At 60.2% G+C, this 25,724-nt stretch overlaps 1 protein-coding gene across 1 annotated transcript; it reads left to right on the forward strand.

The window, feature by feature from the left end:
• On the forward strand, positions 1-24,862 carry Celf5 (CUGBP Elav-like family member 5). Its single transcript, XM_059251703.1, is given in 13 exon segments — positions 1-145; positions 6,147-6,229; positions 12,957-13,005; positions 13,440-13,568; positions 15,304-15,383; positions 16,589-16,735; positions 17,619-17,708; positions 17,711-17,771; positions 17,868-18,014; positions 18,833-18,895; positions 21,604-21,684; positions 23,189-23,332; positions 24,211-24,862. Coding segments are annotated over 13 exon segments (1,347 nt in total). The 3' UTR covers positions 24,339-24,862.
• Positions 24,863-25,724: the final 862 nt, after the last annotated feature.

Raw genomic sequence — 25,724 nt, forward strand, 5'->3', positions numbered from 1 at the left:
ATGAAGGACCTGGACGCCATCAAGCTCTTCGTGGGCCAGATCCCGCGCCACCTGCACGAACAGGACCTCAAGCCGCTGTTCGAGCAGTTCGGCCGCATCTACGAGCTGACGGTGCTCAAGGACCCGCACACCGGCGTGCACAAAGGTGGGCGCCGCGCCCCGTACCCGCCCCTGCATCCCTGCACCTGACCCCTGCACCCCGGCACCCTGCCTCCTGCACCCCGAGCCCCTTTCTGTACCTCTCTTTCTACACCTACACCCCCCCCTAATTCCCTACACCCCTCCCTTGCACCTGAACCCTCTGGATCCCTCCCCCATACCTCTCCTTCTGCACCCCTGCATCCTAGCACCCCCTTACCTTCCCCTGCACCCTCCTCCGCCCTGGGGGTGCCGCTCTCGATCCAGCTGCCCCCTCCCGTCCTCCGCCCCCTCTCCCTCCCTCCTCCCCACTCCCTCCTCCTCCATCGCTCTCCGTCATCTCCCTCCATCTCCCTCCTCTCCCCAGGCATCTTCCTCTCTCTCCCCTTCTCCCTCCCATTCCCAGAACCCCCCCCTCCCGCCCTGTGCCAGGAGCTCCGGGGACCCCTGCCTGCCGGTCTCCCACCCCCACCACGTCGCTCTGGGTCTCTCTGGCTGGGCCGGGAACTTCCCACCTCGGGACCGGGATCCCTGCTCACAAAGCCGGGCCAGCTTGGCTGCTGCCGGACACATGTCCAGGACCCGGGGCTGAGCGGTAACTACAAAGACGTGGGGGGCGCGAGGTTGAGGCTGAGGCCCAGGGGACGCAGGGACCCAGGCAGCCCTCTCTGGGTGGTGCCATCTTTCTGATCCCCTGCGCCCACCCTGGGCTCAAGTGGAACCTGGCAGAGCCAGAGCTGAGGCCGAGACAATGAATGTGAGGTCCGCTGGGCAGACTCCAGATCCCGGGTGACCAGGACGCGCGTGGATGGCGTCGCCGGCAGGTGGCTCAAGAACCTGGCTCCCCCTCCCATGGAGGCTTCCGGGGGGCAGGGTCGCCCCACTCTGCTCCGTCCCAGGCCCCAGTGTCTGAATCTGGTGGCTTTGACGAGCTCTGAGGGCAGGTGTTGGGGGACCCCCAAGGTTGAGACCACCGTCTCCATCCCCGGGCGGACCCTGCGGGTGGGGGGAAGGTGGGGGCCCCCCCGGATGGGCCGGTACCCGCCTATGGAATGAATGAGAGAGTGTGTGAATGAATGAACGGACAAGCGAGTCAATGGATGGACCAATGAATGAGAGAATGAATGCATGAGTGAATGAGAGATGAACGAATGCACCGTCCGGGGCTGCCAGCTGGCCTTGAGGCTGGTCTGGCTCCATGGCAGGGAGGGAACTCCTTCACACTCCAGTGCTTTTCTCCACCAACCTCATTCTCAAACACGTGAGACTGGAGATTTAATTCCCACCCGTGACCCGGACCGAAGCCCAGGGTCTGGCTTAAGTACTCATTGCTAGAAACTTCTGACGGGAACCCGAAGGCTGCCTGCATGGCACCCCAAGTCGGGGCTTGGGGGGCAGTGGTGAGGCCTGGGTCTCCGGGATCACACACGGGTGCTAGAGTGGGAGGCTCCTCATCTCCCCTGGGAATTCCAGGCAGGACAGTGGGGTGGCAAGGCCCGGGGACCGGAGTTATTTTCTTTCTGGTAGATGTGGTGGTCTAGGGGCCTTCAGATTTTGGAACATTGCTTAGGAGGTGGGAATTTGGGCGGCGGAGGGTCCAGGGAGGGTCCGGTTGCCAGTGACTAGAGGTCCACCGTTTCCCAGGCCCCACCCGAGTGAGGAGGTGGGGATCCCACAGGCCAGTAAAGGAAGGCTCAGGATCTTGACAGAAGTCTGTTTGAAGGCCAGGGGTGGTGGCACACGCGCCTGTCAGTCAGAAACCTGGGAGGCTCAGGCAGGAGGATCAAGGTCATCCTCAGCTACATAGCACGTTCAAGGCTAGCCTGGGCTACATGAGACCCTGGCTCAAGAGAGGTAGATCTTCTTCTCGGGCCTCTGCTATGTGGCCGTCAGCCAGTGGCTGCCCCTTTCTGGGCTTCGGGACAATGGAGACAGAATGGACTGAACTTGGAATTCTTGCACAGAAGAATATTTCAAATGGCTTTGTTTCTGTTCACACCTTCAAGATAACCCATAACAGCAGGGGTGGGATCCCAGGGCGGACTAGGTCCCTAAATGCTGCAGAGAGACGCAGAGAAGGGGCAGGAGATGGGGGCCCATGGACCCTCTGTGACCCTCCCTGGAGCCATCCAGAGTGCGAGGGCCTCCCTCAACCAGGGCTCAAGGTAGAACCTGGGAGCTGACATGGGGGGGGGGTCCTTCTGCCCCCACCTCTGAGGGAGGACAGGTCACCTTCGGGGTCTCTCTAGCCCTACATGCCCTATGCATTTCCATGTTAATGACAGCATTGGCACACTCTGGGGGACAGTGCGGAGTGTGTGTGTGGGGGGATGGCCTGCTGTTACCATGGGAGCAGCAGTGGCTGTCATGGCAGGAGGAGGGGATGTGGAGCCCAGAAGCGACAAGCAGCCTCGGGGACACATGGCCTGGCACAGGTGTGGGAGGGGCTGTTGTTGTCTCTGGGCCACACCAGGTGCTTCCTTGAGTCACTATGAGGGCTTCAAATGAGACACCATCCAGCTGTGTGCCTCAGTTTCCCTAGCTGCCTAAGAGAAGGTCCTGGAAGCATACGTCTCAGAGGAAACTGCTGGAAAAGAATACAGGGTGGTGTGGATTTTGATGAACTCTGGGCACAAGGCCTGGGCTCACAGAGTGGGCGATGCTCCAGTGTTCAGGCTAGGGGCATTTGCAGGTAGAGAAAAGTGTTCTTGAGGCAGACAACAGCATCTCTGAGGGCCCAGAGGTGCAAGGCCCTGGGAAATCTCCACAGGGAGGAGACCACTGTGTGCTGGAGCGGTCAGGATTGCATCAGAGACAGGACACAGGCTGGAGGGAAGGGACTGGCTTTGCTTGAGGAAAATGCATGGAGGTGGATGGATGGATGGATGGATGGGTGGATGGATGGGTGGATGGATGGATGGATGGGTGGATAGATGGATGGTGGATGGATAGATGGATGGATGGATGGATGGATGGATGGATGGGTGGGTGGATGGATGGATGGATGGGTGGATGGATGGTTGGATGGATGGATGGGTGGATGGATGGATGGATGGATGGATGGGTGGGTGGATGGATGGATGGGTGGATGGATGGATGGGTAGGTGGGTGGATGGAGGGATAGGTGGGTGGGTGGATGATGTCCCCAGATTTCATGGAGGTGTAGTAATTGTCACCATACCTTCCCCTGGGTCAAGTGTGGAGCACTTGAAATGGGGCTCATGCAGACCCTGAGGAAGTGGCAGAGGTAGGATTCTCACAGGTTTGGGGTGAAGGCTTCATTTTGTTATCTGAGGAATGATGTCCCAGGTTGACCACAATCCCTGCTCAGGTCCTGGTGAAGGAAGGAGCTTTTGTTGGAGGAGCAGAGGGAAGAGACAGGCAGGATAGACTTAGGCCTTGGCCGTGAGGAATGTGGGAGTGATGGAGCGCTGTAGGTGGAGAGACATGACTTGGTGATCACAGGCATCTCTGGTTGCTACTTCATGGAGGATGAACGGGGCGGGGGGTGGGGTGAGCATGTGTTCACAGATGTGAATGGAGGTCACTCAGCTTGTCTTCCTGATGACAGGATGGGGCCGGGTGGAGTCACAGGAAATTGTTCTTGCTATGACTCGAGTGTTCAGTGGGGCATCTGTGATCCCAGCACTCAGAAAGCTGAGGCAGGAGGATCACCAATCGAGGCTAGCCTTGGCTACAGAGTTGACCAGGAGCCAGTTTCCAAAATAAGGTGGTTGGGAGAGATTGCTCAGCGGCTCAGGGTGAATACCGCTCACCTCAGGAACCTGAGTTCAGTTCCCAGCACAACTGGGCTGCTCATAACAACCTTCACCCAGTCCCTTGTGGGTCCCCAGAGGGAACAGATTCCCACAAGTTGTTTTCTGCCCCTCATAGGCATGCCGGGGCCCCCATAGGTAAATAGATAATAAAAACATTTAATGCAGACCTCTCCAACATTCTGGAATTTTCTGAGTCTCAGGAATCCTTCAGCCATTCACCCTGACTCCCAGCTCAAAGGCAGATGTTTCTGATTGCTGTGTGTCTTGGGGAGGGTGCTAGCCTCTCTGAGCCTTGGTCCACTTCATACAGCACTCAGCGGTGTGTAACTCTTGAGCAGTTTGGGAGGTTCTGCTGAAGCTCTGACTATACCCAGATGTGAGCTCACAGTGGCACCTCCAGCCTTCATGATAGTCTGGGGCGGGGGTTGTTAACATCGAGGAAGAAACTCCCCATGGCTCCCCAGGGCTCCGACTTTAGTGGCCTCCTCCCGTTTTGATCCCCAGACTTCCCCAGCTCCAGGTGTCTGTCTATCTCCTCTACACAGGGCCGTTGTTCCTCCCTCAGCCCGCGAAGCTCAGGGCCACCCAGTCGCCCAGGGTCTTGTTCCTTCTGAGTGGGTGGGAAAGAACACCAACCTCCGTCGCCGAGGTGGGGGGGAGCGGGCACGTACCATCAGGGCTCAGAGCTGGGGGGGGGGGGGGGGCAGATGCGCTTCAGCACCGCGGACAGCGGCCCCGGGACTGCAGGGGCGATTCTCTTTGCCGTCTCCTCCTCCTCCTCTTTCCTTTCTCCTCCCTCCTCCCTCCCTCCCTCCTCCTCCCTCACCTCCCTCCTCCTCCCTCCTCCCCCCTCCTCTCTCTTTTCTCCTCCCTCCTCCCTCCTCTCCCTCCTTCCCTCTCCCTCCCTCTTCTTCCTCCTTTTGGGGCTTTGATACAAGGCCGGTCTTGAACTCTCTATGTACCCGAGAATGACCTCGAACTCCGGGTGCTGAGGTCAGTGGCGGCAAGTTCCAGGCTGCAGGGTGGACCTGCCTTAGAGACCAGGTGGTGGTGGCGCACACCTTTAACCCCAGCAGAGGCAGAGGCAGGTGGAGCCCTGTGAGTTCGAGGCCAGCCTGGTCTACAGAGAGAGTTCCAGGACAGTCAGGGCTACACAGACAAACCCCTTCTCAGGAAAAAATGAAAAACAAACAAATGAAAAACTAATAATAATAAAATCAGTTAAAATAATACAGCCAGGGCCAGCCATAGTGACGTTCCCCAGCTGGCTCCATCTGTGAGCGCATGGCTTGGCTGTGTGTCCCATCTTCCCAAACTAAAAATTACCCCTGTGAAACATTAACTCCCCTCCATCCTCTGCCCAGCACCCACCTCCACCAGCACTCACCTCTGCCCAGCACCCACCGTTCCCCTTCCTGTGTGTGAATTTGTCAATGCCAGTGACCAAATAAGGACTCAGCAGCTCTGGCCATGCTCCTTGTGCATCCTCTGCCGACCTCAGGAGCCTGAAGTCCATCCTTTCTGGGGTGGGACACGCAGCTTTCCTTTTCATGGCTGTGTAATAGTTCACCACGTGGAAGAACACGCCCACGTGTCAATCATTCATCTATCAACTAGGTGACATTTTCATGGAACCCCGCATTCCGGTCAAACCACATCTGATTTGCATTTTTAACTTGGGGGGTGAGCTCCATACCCAGAGCAGGTTGGGTGGGTTAAAGAGGACCCCACGTCATAGTCTTCTGGCACAGGCATGTGCAGCCCAGAGGACTTGCTTGGGAACTGACCTCCAGGCTCCATCCACAACACTCTCAACCCAGAGCCTCAGTGATCCTCCTGCCTCCACCTCCCCAGCTCTGAGGTCGCAAAAGTATGTCCTGTCTCCCCAGTCCGAAGTTCTGATCCCCTTACACTCCAACTCCCTGTCCTCTCCTCAGCCCTCAGCACCCCAAAATCCACTTCCTGTGTCTGGTTTCTCCTGTTCTGGGCATTTCCTTTCATGGAATCCACACTGTGAGGCCTTCTGCAATTGGCTCAGCGGCCTCAAGGCCCCTTTATGCTGCGGAGTGTCGTAGCCTCAGTTCTGGTTATGGCTGAATAATACTCCACGGTGTGGCTGGACCATGGTGGAAATTTCCGCTATCCTGGGTGCCCGGGCTGCCCTTCCCCCGCCCCTCTGGGTCCATGGCTTGGGGTCCTTCTCCTCTCACATACCGTCTCTCCTACCAGGTTGTGCCTTCCTTACATACTGCGCCAGGGACTCCGCCATCAAAGCCCAGACGGCCTTGCACGAACAGAAGACCCTGCCGGGGGTGAGTCGTCCGTAGAGCGGAGGGGCACTCATAGCCGGGGGGGGGGGGCTCGGCTGGGCCTCCCTGTGCCTGTGGACTTAGATAGAACAAAAGGGGCATAAGTGTGAGCATCTATTGGGCGCCTGCTGTATGCTGGGCTCTGTGCATCACAGGGGTGATGGTCATAGGCAGCACAAGTGGGCCTGGTCAGAAATGCACCTCTGCTGCTTCACAGAGGCCCCCGGGGGTGCATTGGGCAAGGGTCCAGGCCACCCTTGGGGCTGGAGCAGAGGCAGCGACTCAGAAGGGAGAGGAAGGGGATGGGGCACGAGGAGAGGGCAGGGTCTTCTGGCCACAGAGACGGGAGCCTTCCTTCCCCCACCAGAGACATGAAAGATACATTTGATGTTTCGTGGGACTCTAATAATACACCTGAGGCTGTGGGCTTTACAAAGCCAAGATCATTTAGCTCCCAGTTCTGGGGGTTCGAGGGCACACGCTGGCACTGGGGTAGCTCTGGCAAAGTCCTCACGGTGGGTGATGTTCAATGACTGGAGCATCTGCAGCAGATGGGAACCACGTGGGAAGAACAGATGGGGGTCGGGTCAGGTGGGTACAAAGCCGCTCTGTGAGCAGGTGGGTGTGCATGTGCACATCTACCTAAGACCGTCCACGTGGCTCTTTAAAACTCGGAGGCAGCTTGGGAAGGAGGCAGGGATAGTCAGGGAGTCCAACAAGACCGCTTGATTCTACCTCCCTGGCTCTGGGATTCCAAGTGTGCACATCACACTTGTTTCTATATGTGAGTGTGGAAGGAAGAGTCAGTTCCTCCTATGTGCACTGAATGGGCTTTGAGCAAGTCATAATTTCCTCAGCCCCAGACATTCCCTTTCACACAATTCCATCCATCTACCTACCCATCCATCCACCTACCAATCCATCCACCCGTCATCCATCCATCCACCCATTATCCATCCATCCATCCATCCATCCATCCATCCATCCATCCATCCACCCATCCATTCATCCACCCACCCATCCACCCACCCATCCACCCACCCATCCACCCACCCACCCATCCACCCATCCATCCACCCACCCATCCATCCATCCACCCATCCATCTCTCCACTCATCCATCCATCCATCTACCCATCCACCCATCCATCCATCCATCCATCCATCCACCCACCCATCCATTCATCCACCCACCCACCCACCCATCCATCCACCCACCCATCCATCCATCCATCCATCCATCCATCCATCCATCCATCCATCCATCCATTTATCCATTCAGTCATCCATTCACCTCACCACCTCTTTGCTTGGTGAGGAGACCATGGCTTCCTGGTTCCCAGCACAGCTGAGCAAACTACCTCCCAGTCAAGGGGATCCATCCCTCTTCCAAAGCTGATCATGCCCCATTCCTTCCTAGGCTCCTGTGGAGATACAGTGCTCGTCCCTGTACCCACCCCTCCCTGCAGGTGCTCCTGGCTTCTGCCTGGCTTCTCCTTGTCAGTGTGCCCCGTAGCTCCTTCTCCCCAACACAGAGTGCCGAGGCTGCCTCGTTTCCTCTGTGTCATTTGTCTATAAGACCCTTTTCCCAAACATGGTCACGTTGACAGTGTTCAATAAGGGTGTGGATGTGTAGGATTTTTATGGTGGGGGAAGTGTCACCGATCAGTTCATCACAATCAGGTGGTGACACTGTAAACGGCCAGGTGTGCGGGTCACAAGGGAGGACCATGTGGTCCTGGAGGTGTTGAAGACGTAGGCTGTCTAGAGGACAGATGTTCTGGACAGATGCAGGGGGATGCAGTGTCAAGATGGGGTATGTCTGGTTGAGAAGGGAACCGGGAGGCTTCATTGATTGACCACGTAAAAGTGGATCTCACTCAGGTGACTGCCCTCTCGGGGTGAACGACACCTGTGGGCACACGTGACAATCACACAGTCCATCACACAGTCCTTGCATGTAAGGGGTGGAGGCCAAGGACTCAGCTCAGCACCCACAGAGAACAACCCAGCCGTGTGCTCACAGTACCCAGGGACAGACCCTGCTTAGAACAGGAAGAAATAGAAAATGTTCTAGAAAAAAAATGTTAACTTTTAAAAATCTAGCCAGGTGGTGGTGGTGCATGCCTTTAATCCTAGCACTCAAGAGGCAGAGCCAAGCAGATCTCTGTGAGTTCAAGGCCAGCCTGGTCTACAGAGTGAGTTCCAGGACAGCCAGGGCTACACAGAGAAGCCCTGTCTTGAAAAAAGAAAGAAAGAAAGAAAGAGAAAAAAGAAAAAAATCAGACATGTCTGTTATTAGAATTTTTTGAGAGAAACACTAAAAGGTACAAAAAAAATAAATTAAAGGCAGAAATTCATTTTAATACTAGATTTTATTTTGACGAAGCATTCCCTAGATCCCAGCATTTTAGCATGAGGTCAATGGAAAGCAGCCAAGGGGCGGGGGGGGGGGGCGGTCCCAAGGGGGGTTTCCCACCCCTCCATGCTCACTCTTCACATACTGTTTCTTATGGTCTCATCAGTTTGTGCACAAGGATTGTTACATGTAGCCCAGGCTGGCCTCGAACTCAGAGATCCACCTGCCTCTGCCTCCCGAGTACTGGGATTAAAGGCGTGCGCCACCACACCTGCCTCAGGGTAGAAGTTTTCTCAGTGGCCCGTGGACTGCACAACCATGATTGACACAGGAGAGTCATGTTCTGAATTGTTCTAAATGGACAGTCCCCCCCCCCCATAAAATCCAGTGTCAAAGTTAACTTCACATTTACAGATCTTATAATGTCTGGAAACATTGATATTCACAGTGCCTGTGGCTGCACCCATGCCGTGCTCGGTCAGGCATGTATTACCCCACGGGCGCAGCCATGTGCCAATAAAACTTTATTAGAAACACAACTGTGGGGCCTGATGGGGCAGCCCTAAGGGTGGTGGCTCAAAGTGCCCCCTCAGGGCCCGCACCTCCTGTGGGCCCCTTGGAGAGTGTCGTCCTGCTGCTGGGACTCAGAAGTTCTGAGCTGATGTCATTTAATCTGAGGAACTGACGTGGGATGTGAAAGCGTCTCATGGCCACAGGGTGTGGGACAGCGAAGACGGGGAATGTTCTAGACTTGGAGCCGGCTGCCATTGTACCGCATATCTGGAACATTCTGGAACTCGAGACCAGAAGCCGTGCTGGAAATTAGGGACCTGGAACGTTCTGGAATGGAGGCTAGCCGCCCGAGGGACTCTGGGGCCCTGCAGCATGATGAGTGCTTGGCGATCTAGAACGTTCTAGACTCCGCTGCCAGTGCTGGATGTGAGTGACTCAGAATGTTCCAGACTCCGCATCCAGCCGCCCTGGCGGGCATTCTAGAGTGTGCGGGACTGCAGCTGTGTCCCCACCACCGCGAGCCCCCACCCAAAGATGCAACTGCGGGGGACAGGCACAGAGGACCCCACGTGGCCCTGCACTGACAGCGGGGGAGGCCTCCGTCACACTGCAACAGGATACATCAGAACCTTGCCATTCTGCGTCTGTCTTCATTGAGATCGGGGTTGGTATCCAGCTACAAACCTCCAGGCCTCAGTTTCTCCACATGCCACATTGGCCCAGCAGACAGGAAGACTAAGGCTCAGAGAGGGAAGGCCACCTGCCTGCGGATGCTCAGCAGAGGCCTTGCTTGGCCGTCAGGCGTCTGGGTGCTGTGCCCGCCCCTCACCGGTCTAGGCAGGGTTCTCTGAGAGCGGTCCCCTCCGTGGAGACCTGGGTCCCAGCCCAGAACCTCCATAAAAAGTCCCAGGATCAGGGAGAGACTCTGCTACAAATAACAGGGTGAAGAGTGAAACGGGACACCTGGGGGACCCGCCGTGGTCACGCATGCACGGGTGCGCCCTCGTGAAGGATCCACCCACCACCACGCGGGCGGCTCCCAGAACCCCCGCATTGTGCCCTCTTCCCCACTAAAAGCGTCTTCCCACGCTTTTCCTGGTCTGTGTAGTATTCTGCAGCCCAGTGGCGTAATTCATCCGTCTAGCTGAGGGTGCATGCTCTGGTTCTGGTCCCATCTCTGGGCGTCAATCTGACTGGCTAAGGGTGCGTGTTTGGGGGTGAGCCGCCATCCCCCCAGCACTGGGGAAGGCCCAGTTTTGAGGAGGGGCAGGGGAAGGCTGCTGGGAGGGAGGGTCCCCGCGAGGGCACTCTGGCTGAGGCCTTAAATGCCGCGATGAGAGGCTATAACTGCAGTCATGGCACTAAGGCGCCATGGCGGGGTTCAGAGTAGGTGAGGGGTTCGCAGTGTCCAGGTGGGAGGGGACAGTGGGCCGTGGCCGCCTGAGTGGGGTGTTCTCTCTCTTCCGTGGCTTCCACGGACGTCTGGTTCTGGAATCTCCCAACTGCGGAAGAAACCTGCAGGGCCCCAGCTGGACCAGCTGAGATTTGTCCAAAGGCCTCAGTTTCCCCGTCTGTAACACACCCGGCTCAGAGATGAAATGGGTCCCGAACAGAGACCCGGCTCCAGCGGGAGACACGGTCTCCCCCACAGAACTCCTACTGCTGCCTCAAAACCCGCCAAAGATTTTCTCCTCTGTGGGAGTGGGCAACTTCTGGTGGTGGCGTCCCACTCTGCGACACTAGTGAGGGTTCTCCCTGGGGTCCCCCCAGATCTTATCCAACAGGAAATGGTGTTGGGAGAAGTAAAGAGGAAGGAGGGCGGGAAGCGGGGCAGAGACGGGAGCTGCAGAAGGTGCAGGGGGGAGGGCGGGCACCTGGGTGGGACAGATGGGGGGAGGCGGGGAGTGGGGGGGAGACCCAGCTCCGACGCTCGCTCAGCGGAGGCACGTGGTGCAGGCTGGGAGGGCGCTCCGTGGTCCCTTCTCCGTCACTGTGGGGTGGAGGGGGGACCCCAGGAGCGCTGGAGACCAAGGTCGGTGGTGGGGTGATGGCGACAGAACCGGGCGCACCCCTCCTCCCCTCCCCTCCCTTCCCTTCCTCCTCCCTCATCTCTAAAAGATTATATTTAAATCTCTTTTGTGCGCCGCGAGATCTGAACTCGGAGGGGCCCGAAGAGGCGGTTTCCATGGCAGCGACAACTGCCGGCTTCCGCGGGGTGAATCAGCGTTGCCATGGCAACCCCATCTTCATCTGCCCAAGGTGCTAGGGAGGATGGTGGAGGGGGAGGGCCGGCGGGGGCGTGTGGGAGGGGCCGTGGGGGACCAGGAGGCTAGATCTGGGGGACCCCTCCCCTGCCTCGTCCCCCTACACCCCTCGCTGCCCTGACCCCAGAAGCGGAACTATCCGGTTCAAATCGCCTCCCTCCCCGACCCCGGGGTCGGGTGTGGTACCCAGGTGCAGAGGGGATGGGGTGTGGGGCGGTTGGGAGGATCTGGCTGGCTGATGGGGCAGGGTCCAGGCAGGTAGTGCGAGTCCCCGGGGGGGTCTTAGAGGAGGGGAGGGGATGGGCTCCCAAAGTGGGTGCAAGAGGAGGATTCCGGAAGGGGAGGGGCCCGGAGGAAGTCGAATGCACTGGAGGGGGGAGGGGTGTGCATGAGGGGAGAGGTGTGCAGGAGGCGAGGGGTGTACGGGAGGGGAGGGGTGTGAGAGAAGGGAGAGGTGAGCAGAGTGGGGGGAGGGGGGAGGGGGGAGAGGAGAGGGGTGGGGGTGCACTATGAGGGCCGCTCACAGCCAGGTGGGGGCAGCGCAGGAGGGGAAGAGGCCAAGGTGGGGGGAGCGAGGGTCGCTGGGCCGGTCCAGGACTGTCAGTCAGGTGTGCGCATCCTAGCCCTGAGGTCACAGGGCTGTGTGTGAAGGGGCTAGCCTGATCTGACTTGGTGGCGACCCCACTCCTGGCTCCTGGGCCTTCTTGGTCCCCTCCTTCCTTACCCCTAGCATGGGGTGACGCTAAGCTCCACCCTCTTCCCCTGTCTGGAGGGAGACAGAGTAGAGGCAGGAGGCATTGAGGAGCCCCGAGGAAAGGGGGGATTGCTGCTGGGACTTTTGAGCTGAGTTTTGAAGGACGAATAGGAGTTCACCCAAGTGAGTCTCCCAGTCAGGAGGAGGACTCCATCCAGGGACCAAGGGATGCAAATAACGGCCTTCCAGATGTGCAGCCCCTTTCCAGTCTGTCCTCGGGGCTGTGTGGGGCAGGGGAGCGATACCATCAAATGCCACCTTCTGGGGTGGGACACACAAGAGTCCAGAACAGTGGGTTCAGGTATCAGTCAGCTACTGCCCAGTAACAAACACTCCCAAACATTTTATTTGTTCGTGATTCCCCAGGCCAGCGAAGGCAATTTAAGTTCTTCAGAACGAGTCCCGGGAGTCATCAGCAGCTAGCCCAGGCTGGCACACTTGGACTCTGTGTCCAGAGAGCAACAAGCTCTCTAGCATGAAGTTCACAGCTGTGGCTTCATTTCCATCATGTTCTGTGCTGGAGGAAGTCACTTAGCCAAGTCCAGACACAGGGCTCAGAAACAAACTGACTTCTTGAAGACAGAAGCGGCAATGTGAAATTGACGCACACAGAGCTCGGGGATCCCCGCCATTTCTAAAGACAGTCTGTCCTGTTTTGAGGATAAGTGTCATTGGGTTTTGAAGGCTAGCTAAGAATTTACGGGACTAGTTTAGTCCCTGGGTTTGATTGCCTGAGTGTGCCAAGAAAAAGTGGGCAGCCGGTGCCTGGCAGAGCTTAGAGAAGGTGCCCGCGCCCCAGTCGGTCCCCGGCCACCCTGACTATGTCCCCCACTTTCCACAGATGGCGCGCCCGATCCAGGTGAAGCCGGCGGACAGTGAGAGCCGTGGAGGTAGTAGTAATCTCCCCTGTCCGCAGCCTGAGGGTCGGGGCTCCGGCTGCTTCCCCAGACTGCAGACACCCCACACCCTTCCCGTTCCCTCACGGGTGCCCGAAGGCTGCAGACTTGGGATGTGGGGAGAGGTGTGGGCAAGGCTGTGGGGACCTCGTGTATATGTAGGAGCTCGGTAAAGCCCAGCCTTGCCAGTCCCTGTCACTCTCCTGTAGCGCGCTCTCTCTCCTGATTCTGACTGTCCCCCAGTCTCCTATCTCTTCCTCCCTAACGCCCCCTCAGTGTCTCTGCTTTCCTTCCCTTCTCCATCAACCCCGGGCGACAGGCAGCCAGGGCGGCCTGAGCAAAGGTCCTGGGGCAGCTCAGGTCAGGGCTGAGGGTCTGCAGGGCTAGCACGGGCTCAGCGGGGCCATGGGCCGGGGCTCCGCCCACAGGGGACCGGAAGCTGTTCGTGGGCATGCTCAACAAGCAGCAGTCGGAGGAAGACGTGCTCAGGCTCTTCCAGCCCTTTGGCGTCATCGATGAATGCACAGTGCTGCGAGGACCCGACGGGAGCAGCAAAGGTGACTGGCAGGCGGTGGGGCGGAGCCTCGCGGAGGCTTGGAGGGCCCAGGGGGAAGCGGGTGGGTGGGGCTACAGTGAGGGAGGGGCCTGCCGAGGGGCGGGGCTTCAGTCTTGCAGAGGGGAATAGCAGAGTGGGTGATGGGTGGGACTTTAGGAAGAGATAGGCCTGAGGTGGGCGTGGCCTGTGGGAAGGGGTAGCGCGGGTGGGGTGGGTCAGGAGGGTGATGGCAGGGACCTGTGGGGAGGGCTGAGGTTGCACCAGGGACTGATCATTCTTGAGGATTTTCTTTCTTTTTCTTTCTTTCATTCATTTATTTATTCATTCATTCATTTATTTATTTATTTATTTATTTATTTATTTATTTATTATTTATTGTGTATAGTGTTCTGCCTGCATGTACACCTGCAGGCCAGAAGAGGGCGCCAGATCTCATTACAGATGGTTGTGAGCCACCATGTGGGTGCTGGGAATTGAACTCAGGACCTCTGGAAGAGCAGCCAGTGCTCTAACCTCTGAGCCATCTCTCCAGGCCTTGAGAATTTTCATATTCTAGTCCTGAAGTGGAGGGAGGAGAGCGGATAGACTTGGGGTGGGGAGAGATGTGCACAAGGCTGTCCTTAGGACCCCTGCAGTAAGTGTAGGAGCTTGGTACTGCCCACCTGGCTTCTTAGTCCCTGTCACTTCCTATTTTAACTACAGCTTGCAAAAGGAGAGGGGCTGGAGGGGAGGGGAGGGTCTGGCTGTGGAGAAGGGGTCAGGTCTATGGGAGGGCGGGGTCATCCCTGGCCCCACCTGAGTGTCTATTTAGTGGGGGCTGTTGTGTCCCGGCAGATTGGTCCTCCGGACCATGGCCCAAGCCTCTCAGCTTCTCTCCCTGAGTGTCTCAAGTTCTGTCTGTCTTCAAGTGTCTGTCTGTCCATCTGTATGACTGGCAGACTGGTCCCACCCTGGATCCATGGTATATGACCCTGGCCGGGGGTGCATCTGCCTCCGTGGCCACCACATGACTTTGTGTGTCCGTCTATCTGACCACAGGTTCACCCTCTGCACCCTGGAGGTCAGAGCTGGTGACTGACTCTTCAAACCTTTGTCTCAGTCGTTCTAATGGGAACTTCTGGGGCCAAGCAGATCTGAAAGTGTGTGTGACTGTCAGGGTCTCACACAGTCACTGGCAGCCGAACTGACTTCCTGCTGGCTGACCACATGGACAGACAGATGGATAGGTGGATGGATGGGTGGATGGATGGATGGATGGATGGATGGATGGATGGATGGACAGATGGGTGGGTGGGTAGGTGGATGGATGGATGGGTGGATGGATGGACAAATGGATGGATGGGTGGGTGGATGGATGGATGGACGGACGGACGGATGGATGGATGAACGGATGGGTGGGTGGATGGATTGGGTGGGTGGATGAATGGATAGACAGACAGACAGACCGACAGATTAGTGGGTAGGTGAGTAGAGAGACGATGGATGAAAATGTGGGTAGATAGGTGGAGGTGGATGACTGACTTTTTTCTGTTTGGTGAATTCATTGCTGACATCTACGTCTGTCCCTGGGAGATGGTGGTGTGTCTGGTCTGTCCAGGCCACCTTGGCCTTCCCATGTCTGTGTGAACTACTGTCTACTGTCTTTCGTGAGTGGCAATCAAGGGCTCCGTCTCCCCTTTATTCCCACCTTGTACATCCTTCGGTCTGTCCCTCACCTCTACCTCCCTCTCCCCCAGGCTGTGCCTTTGTGAAGTTTTCCTCCCACACAGAGGCCCAGGCGGCCATTCACGCCTTGCATGGCAGCCAGACCATGCCGGTGAGTGAGAACTGCCCCTGCTACAGCGGCGGGGGGGGGGGGGGGGGGGCGGGGGAGGGGACGATTAGGGCGCTGGGAGCAATGGGTGTTACACCTTCCTAGACTGCGTCAGACAGGAGGGCAGAAGGCTGTGTGACCAGACGCTGTCCTGGTGTGTTGTGGTCTTAGCTTGTGGTGGTGACACAGGCTGAGGAGCAGGACCAATGGCTGGACAATGTGTAGAGACCAAGGACTCCATCCTAGGGCAGTAGGGAGCCACATCTGGGCACCAAGTGAGGGGGTGCTGCCAGGCCGTTTGCATAGGTCCTTTATGTCAGGGTAACTAGGGGGCAAAGGAAAAGGTTCTGAGAACCTGGCTGGGTAGCCGAGCTCAGGTTCCCACCAGGAGGATGAGGGCCGGTCTGGAGAAACTGTATGGAGATAATGAGGGTCTTGGGGACCCAGGAGGCCAAGAGGGACTGGGGAGCAGGTGTGCAAGATGTAGAACCACCCAGGTATGGCTGTGGTCTATCCCCCAGGGAGGGTCCCCAGGAGTCGGCATCACTACAGGTAAATGGAATCCCCAGCCTTACAGCAGCGGCTGTCTCCCTCACGTGGCTGGGCAGGTTCAGGTCACCCCTAGGCTGACTCGCTCACAACCAAAGCCAAGGAGCAGGCTGTCTGTCCAAGGAGGTGTCTGCAAGCCTGGCTGGGAGCATCTGGGCCCAGTTACCAGAAAGGATCTGGCTGAGCCCTGATCCTGGGCCCCAGTTCCTCATATACTGACCCCTGATCCCACACTGAGCCTCAGTTCCAACTTGGTTCTAGAGCATGAGTGATTGGCACAGTCCCCATCATGTCCCAGGTGTGGGCTGTATGGTGCGCCCCCAAACTCTTCCGCTCTCCCTCTCTGGCCGCTGGATTCCCCCCCTGCCTTTGAGGATATGGCTACAGCTAGGACCCCCCAACACACACACCTTTGTCCCAGACATTAACCTTGGACTTGCATGCCCCACCGTTACCGTGGCTGTGGCTGCCTCGCAGACCCTATGGCCATGTCGCCACACCGCCAGGCCCAGGATGACAAGCCCTATGCACTTCTTCTGTGGTCCTGGCTCTTCTGGATGTGGACTCCTTCACGGCTGGCACCTCCACTCTCGTCCACGGGGACTCCCAGAGTCCTGGCTACCACCCTGCCCTTCCGACACCACGCACTGTCCTTACAGGGGGCCTCCTCCAGCCTGGTGGTCAAGTTCGCGGACACGGACAAAGAGCGGACTCTGAGGCGCATGCAGCAGATGGTTGGCCAGCTGGGCATCCTGACGCCATCCCTCACCCTGCCCTTCAGCCCCTACAGTGCCTACGCCCAGGCTGTGAGTGGCCCCAGCATGTGGGCACTGAGTCTGGGACTCAGCCCCACCGCCCCACCTTTCCCTCTCCCCGTCACTCATTCTCTCTGACCCAGGATCCTGTCCTGGGTGGGGCTGAGCCTCAGGCCCAGCAGGGTAAACTGAGCTGCAGTCCAGGCTGAAAGCCCAGATCTTGATAGTCCTAAACACAGCCACCACCCTAATCCCAGATGTACCCTGACTATGGGCAGAATACTAATGTCTCACTCATTCTGACCCAGATGGCTGGAGCCTGGATCTCACCGTCCCTAAATCTGCATTTGGTCCAGCTCTGGCTAAATCCTCAAGGCTGATGTCAGCTGAGCTCCTGACTCAGCCTTGATCATTGCCTGATCCCTGATCCCAGGCTGAGCCCCAATCTCTGACTGTGTCTTGTTCCTGGGCAGACCCAATCTGGAGTCCTTTTTCTAAACCTAGTTCTGGGTCAAGGCCAAGCCTAGATCCTGTGCTGACCCAGATCCCATATCCTAGACTGATCTCCAGTCTCAGGCTGAATCCTGATCCACAACTGAGCCTCAGTTTCTAACTTAGCCCTGAACCCAGACTGAGCCCCGATCCCAAGCTGAGCTCTAATGCCTGACTGATCCCTGATCCCAGAATGAACTTCAATCCAAGTACAGGCCTCCATTTCTATCCCAGCCCAGAATCTAGGCCGAACCTTTTCCCCAAACCAAGTGCTAAAGCCTACTGAACCCTGATCCAGCCCCGTCACCGACCTCCAGCTGAGGCCAGGTTTCTGACTGAGCCCTGACCCCAGCTTTAGCTGTAACGTCCGTCGGAATCCTCCCCCACCCCCGCTCCTGAGCCACGGTGGGACTGGTCCCACTCACAGCGTCTCTGTCCCCAGCTCATGCAGCAACAGACGACAGTGTTGTCCACCTCCGGCAGCTACCTGAGCCCCGGCGTAGCCTTCCCCCCTTGCCACATCCAGCAGATTGGCGCCGTCAGGGCGCCGTCAGCCTTAACGGTCTGCCCGCCACGCCCATGGCCCCCACCTCCGGTGAGAGCAGCTTCGGGAGGCCTCAGGACGAGCGGGCACCCCCCCCCCCCGTGTCTGGGTGCCCCCACTCCATGTCTTACCCTCTCCCCTCCTCAGGGTTACACTCGCCCCCACTGCTGGGCACTGCCGCCGTTCCTGGCCTGGTGACGCCCATCCCCAATGGCTTCCCAGGTGTCCTGCCCTTCCCTGGGAGCCACCCCGCCCTGGAGACTGTGTATGCCAATGGCCTCGTCCCCTACCCAGGTAACTTGGGAGAGATTGTGCCCGAGAGCTTAGGACAGTGCCTGGAGTGGGCACGGTGACTGGGGGACGTACCTAGGTCCCCACAGCATGACATCCTGGGCATGGCCGGGCAGGACAAGGGACGTCTAGGCAGGTGTGAGCACAGGAAGAGGCTGGTGAAGGAGGGCTACGTGAGAATCATGTACAGGGAAGGTTCTGGGTTCAAAATCCAGTTCAGTAATCTCACTGGTTTCCAGAACTGGGAAAATGGGACAGGTGACGTCAAAGGCTGGATGCGGGGTGGGGAGGGGCATTCGGCCAATATTAGGCACCAGCCTCTCCCTGTTTGCTGTTTGAGATGGGGGTCACATTGTGTAGTCCAGGCTGGCTTTCAATTCCCTGTGTAGCCCAGGCTAGGCTGCTCTTAGACGCCCTCTGTAGCTCAGGCTGGTCTAAAGTCACTCCTTAGCCTGGGCTGGCCTTAAACTAAGGGCAGTCCTCTTGCCCCGCCTCCCAAGTAGAAGTGGGGCAAGGTGGGTCTGAGCCGCCAGCCCTGCGTGCTAATGGAGGACGCTCGGGGATCCCCCCAGGCTGGGGCGGGGGTCTGGGCGGGGGGGTGGGGTGTGGGAGATGACCCTTAGGTAATGGGTTTTCCTGGGTGCCGAGAGGGCAGGGCCAGGGGCTGCGGGGTGGTGGGCACACGGTTTCCGTCATCTGCTCTCGCCCTGGGCGAGTTGATGTCCATCTGTTTCTCGGACGTGCCACAGGGGGTAACACGGGGGGGGGGGGGTCTGGGGTGGTTGTGGGTGTCGGGGCTCAGCTCGTCCTCTGCCCCACAGCTCAGAGCCCCACTGTGGCCGAGACCCTCCATCCTGCCTTCTCCGGAGTCCAGCAGTACACAGGTAGAGGCAGCCCCGTCCTGACCCTGGGGCTGGACAGTCCTGGTCAAGCCTATGCCCCCCGTGACCGCTGCCCTCAGGGTCTCACCCTCTACTCCTGTTTGGGGCCCACCCTAAGGAATGTGCACGGTCCCTCGAGCCTGGCGCACCCTACCTGTGTCCCCATGTCAGGGCCTGACCGCCTCCTCCAAAGCCAGGGCTGCCCCTGGTCATCCATACACAGCCCCGCCCAACTCTGTGAATCCGGCCCCAGGCTTGAGAGAGATGCCCGCCTCGCCGTGAGCCCTTAACCCTGCCCCAAAGGCGGAGCCCCACCCGCTAAGTGCTTAGGCTTGGTGCATTCCTGCCCGCTTAGTCACCGCCCTGTTCTCCGTCATGACCCCACCCGGCGGTCTTCAGCTCTAGCCCCACTCCCCTGTCGATCTCCATCCTTATACCCTCTCTGCCCGTCCTGCTGTGGCCACGCCCCTGTCCCTCATAGCCCTTCCCTTCACTATGGCCTAACGCCACTCAGAACCCAGCCTCCACTCCGGCCCCACCTCTTGAGGTGGGTGGGCCTGCTCCTTTGAGTTGAGGGTGGGGCGGGACCAGAGAGGCGGTGCCAGGGCTGAGGGTGGAGCCAGGGCTGAGAGGCGGTGCCAGGGGTGAGGGGTGGGGCCAGGGCTGAGAGGTGGGGCCAGGGCTGAGAGGTGGAGCCAGGCCTGAGGGGTGGGGCCAGGGCTGAGAGGTGGGGCCAGGGCTGAGAGGTGGAGCCAGGCCTGAGGGGTGGGGCCAGGGCTGAGGGTGGGGTCAGGGCTGAGGGGTGGGGCCAGGGCTGAGAGGCGGGCCAGGGCTGGGGGTGGGGCCAGGGCTGAGAGGCGGGGCCAGGGGTGAGGGGTGGGGCCAGGGGTGAGGGGTGGGGCCAGGGGTGAGAGGTGGAGCCAGGGATGAGGGGTTGGGGCCAGGGCTGGGGGTGGGGTCAGGGCTGAGGGGTGGGGCCAGGGCTGAGAGGCGGGGCCAGGGCTGGGGGTGGGGCCAGGGCTGGGGGTGGGGCCAGGGCTGAGGGGTGTCGCCAGGGTTGAGGGGTGGGGCCAGGGCTGAGGGGTGGGGCCAGGGCTGAGAGGCGGGGTCAGGGCTGGGGGTGGGGTCAGGGATGAGGGGTGGGGCAGGGGACATGGTCAGACCTGGGCCAGACCAGGGCCTGAGGAGGAAGCAAAGCCAGAGTGGTGGTGGGGATTGAAAGGGTTGGGACCAGGACATGAGGGGCCGAGCTAGGGCCTGAGAGGTGGGCTCAGGGAACAAGGGGGCGGGGCCACAGCTGATGAGGAGCCGGGATGAGGAGCAGAGGCATAGTGCAGGGCAGGGACGTGGAGCAAGGCGCAGGGGTCCCTTTGGCATGGCCTCATTCCTCGGTTGTTTGCTGCGAGGCCCCGCCCACTCCGGATCTATATTTGGCCACGCCCCGTGCCCTGGCCCTGGACCTCAGACCCTGCTCCTACCATAGCCCCGCCCCTCGTGCAGCCCGAGCTCTGACCCTGCCCTGCTTGTCCCAGTCACCCCTCCACCCCTCCACCCCGCTCTGGCTGTGCCTTGGCCCCGGGTTCTGGCCCCAGCCAGCCTTTCCCACATCCCTGCTCTGCCCACTCAGCCCCGGCCCCACCCCCATCCGCGCCCCTACCCTTCAGGCCCAAGTGCCGCCCTTCAGCCCTGCCCCCACTATACACCCCCTCCACCCCGACCCACTCCTCAGCCCCAGACCCTGCCACCAGCCCTGGCTACGCCCTCACACTGGCCCAAATTCACCCCAGCCCCGCCCACTGCCCTGGACCCGCCCCTCACCTCAGCCCCGCCCTCTGCCTGGACCCGCCCCTCACCCAGCCTCACCCACTGCCCTAGGACCCGCCCCTCACCTCAGCCCCGCCCTCTGCCCTGGACCCGCCCCTCACCCAGCCTCACCCACTGCCCTAGGACCCGCCCCTCACCTCAGCCCCGCCCTCTGCCCTGGACCCGCCCTTCACCTCAGCCCGCCCACTGCCCTAGGACCCGCCCCTCACCTCAGCCCCGCCCTCTGCCCTGGACCCGCCCCTCACCTCAGCCCCGCCCTCTGCCCCAGACCCACCTCTCAGCCCTGCTCTCTGCCCCGGACCCGCCCCTCAGGCCCTGCCCTCTGCCTGACCCCACTCTTCCAGCCCCGCCCCCTGTCCTGGACCTGCCCTCTGCCCCGCCCACTGCCCTGGCCCCACCTCTCAGCACCGCCCCCTCAGCCCCGCCCCCCTGCCCTCAGCCCCGCCCTCTGCCCCGGACCCGCCCCTCAGCCCTGCCCTCTGCCCTGACCCCACTCTCAGCCCCGCCCCCTGTCCTGGACCTGCCCTCTGCCCCGCCCACTGCCCCGGCCCCCACCCCTCAGCCCCGCCCTCTGCCCTGGATCCGTCCCTCAGCCCCGCCCTCTGCCCTGGCCCCACCTCTCAGCCCGCCCTCTGCCCTGGACCCGTCCCTCAGCCCCGCCCTCTGCTCCGGCCCCACCTCTCAGCCCCGGCCCCACCTCTCAGCCCCGTCCTCTGCCCCGGCCCCACCTCTCAGCCCCGTCCCTCTGCCCCGGCCCCACCTCTCAGCCCCGCCCTCTGCCCTGGACCCGTCCCTCAGCCCCGCCCTCTGCCCCGGCCCCCACCTCTCAGCCCCGCCCTCTTCCCGGCCCCACCTCTCAGCCCCGGCTCCGCCTCTGCTCTCCGCAGCCATGTACCCCACCGCGGCTCTCGCGCCTGTGGCGCACGGCGTCCCGCAGCCTCCGCACCTCCTGCAGCAGCAGCGCGAAGGTGAGGCGGCCCCTGCCAGCCCCGCCCTCACCTGCACTGCTGAACTCGCCCCTCCATGGAACGGCGGCCCTTGGCGGTTCCCACCCCCTATGGACAAGCTTGGAAACCCCCTTTTTGGGGCGGCTCGTTTGTGTGAGGAGGCATCTTGGGTAAACTGAGGCCTTCCCAGTGAAGCCAAGCCTATGGAGGGCATGCGGGAGGAAACAGGAGTCCGGAGTCCGAGGAGGTATCTTGGGTAAACTGAGGCCTTCCCAGTGAAGCCAGTCCTGTGGAGGGAATGCGGGAGGAAGCAGGCGTACGCAGTCCGGCGACCCAAGGCCGTTCCCATCCTCTTCTGGCTGGGCACTGTGACCAGTGCCTCAGTTTCCCCATCTGCAGCTCAGGCGTCCTGTCCTCACCTGTGTAGGCCGGGAGGCATCACGAAGTCCCTGGCATCCCCCCGTTCCCGCCCTGCCTGCGGACCAGGAGGGGACTGGGGAGAGGTGTCCTGTGATGAGGCCCGCACCCCTGCGTGCAGGAGCTGGGCTCAGAGCCTAGAGTCCCGGGACTGCCCCCCCGCGGGCCACATCGTGTCTCCCAGACATTGTGCGGCCGAAGCCACCGGCCGGACACGTTTTCTGACGTTCACAGCCAGGACACTTGGGGAAGTCCCTCCTCCAACTCCAGCCCGGAAGGATGGCTCGGCACGCACAGGCGCTGGCCACTAATAACCGAATTTGATCCCCAGAGCTCACGTGGTGAAGGACCCATGCAAAAGGTCCTCTGACCTCACACGGGCACTGTGGCCCAGGCGCGCCCAACATTAACCAGATGGATAGACAGACAGACAACCTCTATACCCCCAGCTACAGCCACCCCTGAGCGAATTCTCTCTCTCTGCACGCGCGTGTGTGTATAGATGTGTGTGTGTGTGTGTTTGAGACTAGGTCTCACTGTGTAACTTACACTGGACCCATAAACACAGCAACCTCCTGCCTCAGCCTCCCAGGTGTTGGGATGACTGACGGGTGGGTGCCACCAGCCTGGCCTCCAGGCTTCTTTGAAATGTCAGACCAGCACACGGCCCGCAGAGTCGCTGCTGAGCCACCCCAGCACCCCAGCACCCCAGCACCCCAGCACCCCAGCACCCCAGCACCCCAGCACCCCCAGCACCCCCCAGCACCCCCAGCACCCCATGCACCTGACTCCAGTACATGGCCTGGAGGTGGAGGGCTGCAGTGGAGGAGCTTAGGGAGTCAGTCTGGGAGGCGGAGACCTCGGCCTGTGGGGTTCGGGGTGGGGAAGGAGGTGTCTGGGTTTGGTCTGTGATGAGCACTGGCTGGGTGAGCAGCATATGGGAGGGGTCAAGGCTCTCAGGCCTCACCTCTGCTCCCCACCATTCTCTCTGGGGGTCTCGAGAAGCCCCCACTGCATCCACAGCCAGAGACAAGTACTGGACCCCAACCCAGGGGGGGTCCGCCTCCTCTCCTTGGGGGCTTTATGTCTTTCTCTCCCCCACCTACAGGTCCCGAAGGCTGTAACCTGTTTATCTACCACCTCCCCCAGGAGTTTGGAGACACGGAGCTGACCCAGATGTTCCTCCCCTTCGGCAATATCATCTCCTCCAAGGTGTTTATGGATCGGGCTACCAACCAGAGCAAGTGTTTCGGTGAGTGGGCCCCGCCTAGAATCCCCCAGTGAGGGGGTGGGGGCGTGGTCAGGGTAGAGCCCCGCCTAGAATCCCCCAGTGAGGGGGCTGGGGGCGTGGTCAGGTGGAGCCCCGCCTAGAATCCCCCAGTGAGGGGCCGGGGGCGTGGTCAGGGCGGAGCCCCGCCTAGAATCCCCCAGAGAGGGGCCGGGGGCGTGGTCAGGGCGGAGCCCCGCCTAGAATCCCCCAGAGAGGGGCCGGGGGCGTGGTCAGGGCGGAGCCCCGCCTAGAATCCCCAGAGAGGGGCTGGGGCGTGGTCAGGATGGAGCCCCGCCTAGAATCCCCCAGAGAGGGGCCGGGGGCGTGGTCAGGGTGGAGCCCCGCCTAGAATCCCCAGAGAGGGGCCGGGGCGTGGTCAGGATGGAGCCCCGCCTAGAATCCCCCAGTGAGGGGGTGGGGGCGTGGTCAGGATGGAGCCCCGCCTAGAATCCCCAGTGAGGGGCTGGGGGCGTGGTCAGGATGGAGCCCCGCCTAGAATCCCCCAGTGAGGGGCCGGGGGCGTGGTCAGGATGGAGCCCCGCCTAGAATCCCCAGTGAGGGGCTGGGGGCGTGGTCAGGGTGGAGCCCCGCCTAGAATCCCCCAGTGAGGGGCCGGGGCGTGGTCAGGTGGAGTCCCGCCTAGAATCCCCCAGTGAGGGGCCGGGGCGTGGTCAGGTGGAGCCCCGCCTGGCATGTATACGGTCTGGACTAATCCTCAGAACCACATGGTGTTGTAGAAGTTGAGCAGGGCAGGAGGAGCGAGGCGGGAGGAGCGAGGCCCCCATCCAGAGACACACCAGCCTGGTGACGCCCAGCTGGGACCCCTGCCGCTCACCAGCTCCCGTCACTTTGTCCCCCAGGATTCGTGAGCTTTGACCATCCGGCCAGCGCGCAGGCGGCCATCCAGGCCATGAACGGCTTTCAGATCGGAATGAAGAGGCTGAAGGTGCAGCTGAAGAGACCCAAAGACCCGGGACACCCGTACTGACCACGCCCACAGCCCCCCCGCTGTGGGTCTGGCCCCAGGTGAGCCGCCAGGCGGCCTGTGCCCTGCCCAGCCCTGGTGTCGTCCGCCCCTCCCCTCCCAAGCTCACGCTCCAGGAAGCCAGTGGGGACAAACCCCTCCCCCATCACCTTCGGCTGGGGTGGCACAGAGGGTGGGATTCGGGTGGGGAGGTGGAGAGCAAGCTAGGCGCTCCCGCCAGGGGGGCTTCCCAGGGAAGGTTTTGAAGGATGAATAGAAGCTCATGCAGAAGTGGGCGTGTGGGTCGGTGCAGGGTGCGATGGGCGGGGCTTCTATCCAATCCTGTGAAGCTGTTCCCCTCCGGGAAGCCTAAAAGATGTTCAGCACACGTCCCAGGCCTGGGTCCCTCCAGTTAAGCTTGGCCCAGACCTGAAGCCGAGGAGATGGGAGCCCGTCACAGCCTTCCGGTCCCCCACCTCTGTCCCCACCGGCTCCCGTGGACCCCGAGAGCCCTGTCTTCTGATTACATGCCCAGCGGGTTCACAAAACCCAGAGCGTATGCCACTCACAATCTCGCAAAACAAACAAAAAGCCAGATATACCCAAAACAAGCAAAAAAACAAAATCCCCAATGTCAGATTCCCATCGACCGCACTCTCTTCGGAACTGAACTGACTTTAAAGGTGGAATCAACTGCCCACGGCCTCATGGGAGGGGACAGCTCGGCCACCCGCTGCCGCCACCCACAGGGAGCCCAGAAATACTTTTGATTTTTCCCCTTCCTTTTTCTTTCTTTCTCTTCCTCCCTCCCTCCCTCCCTCCCTCCCTTTCCTTCCTTTCTTTCTTTTTCCTTCTCTTTTCTGATCACCTGAGGGCCCAGGGTCTGGTAGAGGTCAGCAGTGTCTAGTCCTTCCGCGTTTTTTGTTTGTTATCTGGGTTTTATTTATTTTGGTTCCAATGAGGAAACCTGTCAATCAGGAACAAACCCCCAGCACATCCGCCAGGTCTTCACTTTTAGCCCAGTGTCCTGTGGATCTCTGCTCTGGGCTGGGGAGGAGCCAGTCTATAAATGTCCCCAAACTGATGGTGACTGTCAGGAACTGTGGGTTTGAAAACACGAGGTTTTCTTACCAGGACCAACGTGAAGTGGAGCAGGGTGTTCTGTGCCCCACTTCCCCTCCCTTCCACTGCTCCCTAATGCCCCCCCCATCCTCCCTGGGTTGAGTGGTCCCCACTTCCAACCACCCCAGGACTTCTATGTAAATTACAGCCAAGTTTGGACACCAGCCCTCCCAGTGACCCCTCTTCCCCATCTGTCCCCCCACGCAGGCCCCCCCAATTCCAAAGCCACTGAGAGCCACATGGGGCATAGAATGCTCCGTGGTGTGTGTGGGGGGGCGGGGGGGACAG

This window comes from Peromyscus eremicus, unplaced genomic scaffold (genome assembly GCF_949786415.1).
Source record: "Peromyscus eremicus unplaced genomic scaffold, PerEre_H2_v1 PerEre#2#chr22_unloc_1, whole genome shotgun sequence".
In the NCBI taxonomy this organism is placed as follows: domain Eukaryota; kingdom Metazoa; phylum Chordata; class Mammalia; order Rodentia; family Cricetidae; genus Peromyscus; species Peromyscus eremicus.